This window comes from Aplysia californica, unplaced genomic scaffold (assembly GCF_000002075.1).
Source record: "Aplysia californica isolate F4 #8 unplaced genomic scaffold, AplCal3.0 scaffold00135, whole genome shotgun sequence".
NCBI lineage: Eukaryota > Metazoa > Mollusca > Gastropoda > Aplysiida > Aplysiidae > Aplysia > Aplysia californica.
Window position 1 is genome coordinate 516,263 of NW_004797405.1, and position 1,902 is coordinate 518,164.

Here is a 1,902-nt window from a genome sequence, read left to right on the forward strand (position 1 = left end):
ATGTGTGTGTGTGTGTGTGTGTGTGTGTGTGTGTGTGTGTGTCACAGCCCAGAAACTTTTCAGAGTGCATGTTAATTTTCCTTGTGTTTAAAGAAAGCAGAGTCTGTCTTATTTAGTTTAAGGTAAGGGTACTCTACCAATTACTAGGCCTACCAGCTACTAGGCCTACAACCAACGGGTTTTAGTTACTATAGCAACTTGATTTAATATTGATAGTATTCGAAATATTGTTCTTGTTATTGCTTCTTTCCACAGGCGATCACTGTCTTGAATATACGCATGCTATATAATCTGTAGTCGAGAGTGTATGTATTTATTTCTTGTCCAGCTATGTAATTGCTGAAAGTTAACGCCTATACTCAGTCCTATTCTTCCTCATATAACCTTTTTTCTATTAGTTAGAACTCCCACCCCACGAGTCCTACTAAAGTTCTTCGTTTTTAATTAAAACTGTACATTCTATTCGTTTAGTTGGTACCTTGTTGTACTTGTAAGACGTGTGTGCATATTTGTCTTTCCTAAGGTTACAAACTAGTGATTCAAACAACGCTTTGAACAGCTACTTTGTGACATAGTAAATGCTTTACGGCACTGTCGGTGCAATTTAGATCATTCTGGAGATGGACTGCTTTAGCCCTGTCTGTAAAACCTAAATCAGTCTTTCAGTAGCAAGAAAAGAGAAAATTTATATCATGTCTTCCCTTGGTGGGACTCGAATTCTTGTTTTTTGCAAGCAAAGCAAAAAAAAAAAAAAAAAAACCCAAAAAAGAAACCTAAACTAAAAGGAGTCAGTGTGATAGATATTGATAGAGTAGCGATAAAGATGACAGTTAGTAGGCAATTCAGGGGTCGTATTGTTTCGTAATCGCAACTGTAATGTTACTTCATCGCTCTGATTATGAGTATTCTAATATGGTTGTTTTTATCTTTTCATTTCAGGATATGTTGACTTTGACCTCCTAACCTAGAGGTTACAGAGACATGTAACTTTCAGAATGGTTACCCCACAGGGAAAAGGATTAAACTGAAACTAATAGTGCTGCAGCTATACCAAAGACAGGAACAATGACAACTAGTCAGGTGTCCGCGCCAACAACAACGACAACAACGACAACAACGACAACAACGACAACAACGACAAAAGAAACAGCAACACCCGTTTCTTCATCGTTGTGTAGTGCAGAAATTCCTCTCAGGGTTGCTTGTTACTGTACGGCGCCATGTAAAAATTCCACTGACGATTTGGACATGGTGAATCCCCGCTCCTCAGCAGCTCGAGCAATGTCACTCTTCAACAATTCCCCATCCTCTTCGCACTTGGCGACGTTGGCACACCCGATATCAGCAGCTTCTGCAGCACCACAGGCATCTCAAACACTTACTGTTGGTTCTTCTCCTATGTTGTGCCCCATGACTTCAGCAGTTTCCTCTTCGTCGCCGTCCATATCACCGCCGTCCCCGACGTCTTCTTTCTTCAAGTCTTTCCTCTTCGGAACTTCTCAACGTACACTCCGGCCAGTTTCATATCTATTGCTGTTGTTTCTTCTGACATTTTGCTCAAATTGTGTGAACGCCAACGGGACTTTCACGAACTGCGGTGGACGCCTGGAGGGACCACATGGTACGATCCAAACTCCGGGCTTTCCTAGGCCGTTCCCTGTTCCTATTCGGTGTCGCTGGGTTATCCAAATACCGCAGGATAAAAAACTGGTCATCTATTTTACTCAGGTAAGTCGTTGTGGTTGTTGATGTTGGGACATTAGAAATAGGAGGACAAAATAGAGGTGGCCAACAGAGATAAGTGGATAGATACGTGTGAGATATAGAGAGGACAGGAAGTCAGATAAGAGAGAGAGAGAGGCTGAGAGAGAAAGCGAGAGAGAGAGTGAGTGAGAGAGAAAG

At 41.7% G+C, this 1,902-nt stretch overlaps 1 protein-coding gene across 1 annotated transcript in view; it reads left to right on the forward strand.

Moving 5' to 3' along the window:
• Nucleotides 1-1,110: 1,110 nt before the first annotated feature.
• Nucleotides 1,111-1,902, forward strand: part of LOC101854078 — a gene marked incomplete at its 5' end in the record, with an annotated part of 88,966 nt that continues 88,174 nt past the window's right edge. The window contains 1 exon segment of the mRNA XM_013081532.2: nucleotides 1,111-1,728. Coding sequence (XP_012936986.1) covers nucleotides 1,111-1,728 — 618 coding nt within the window.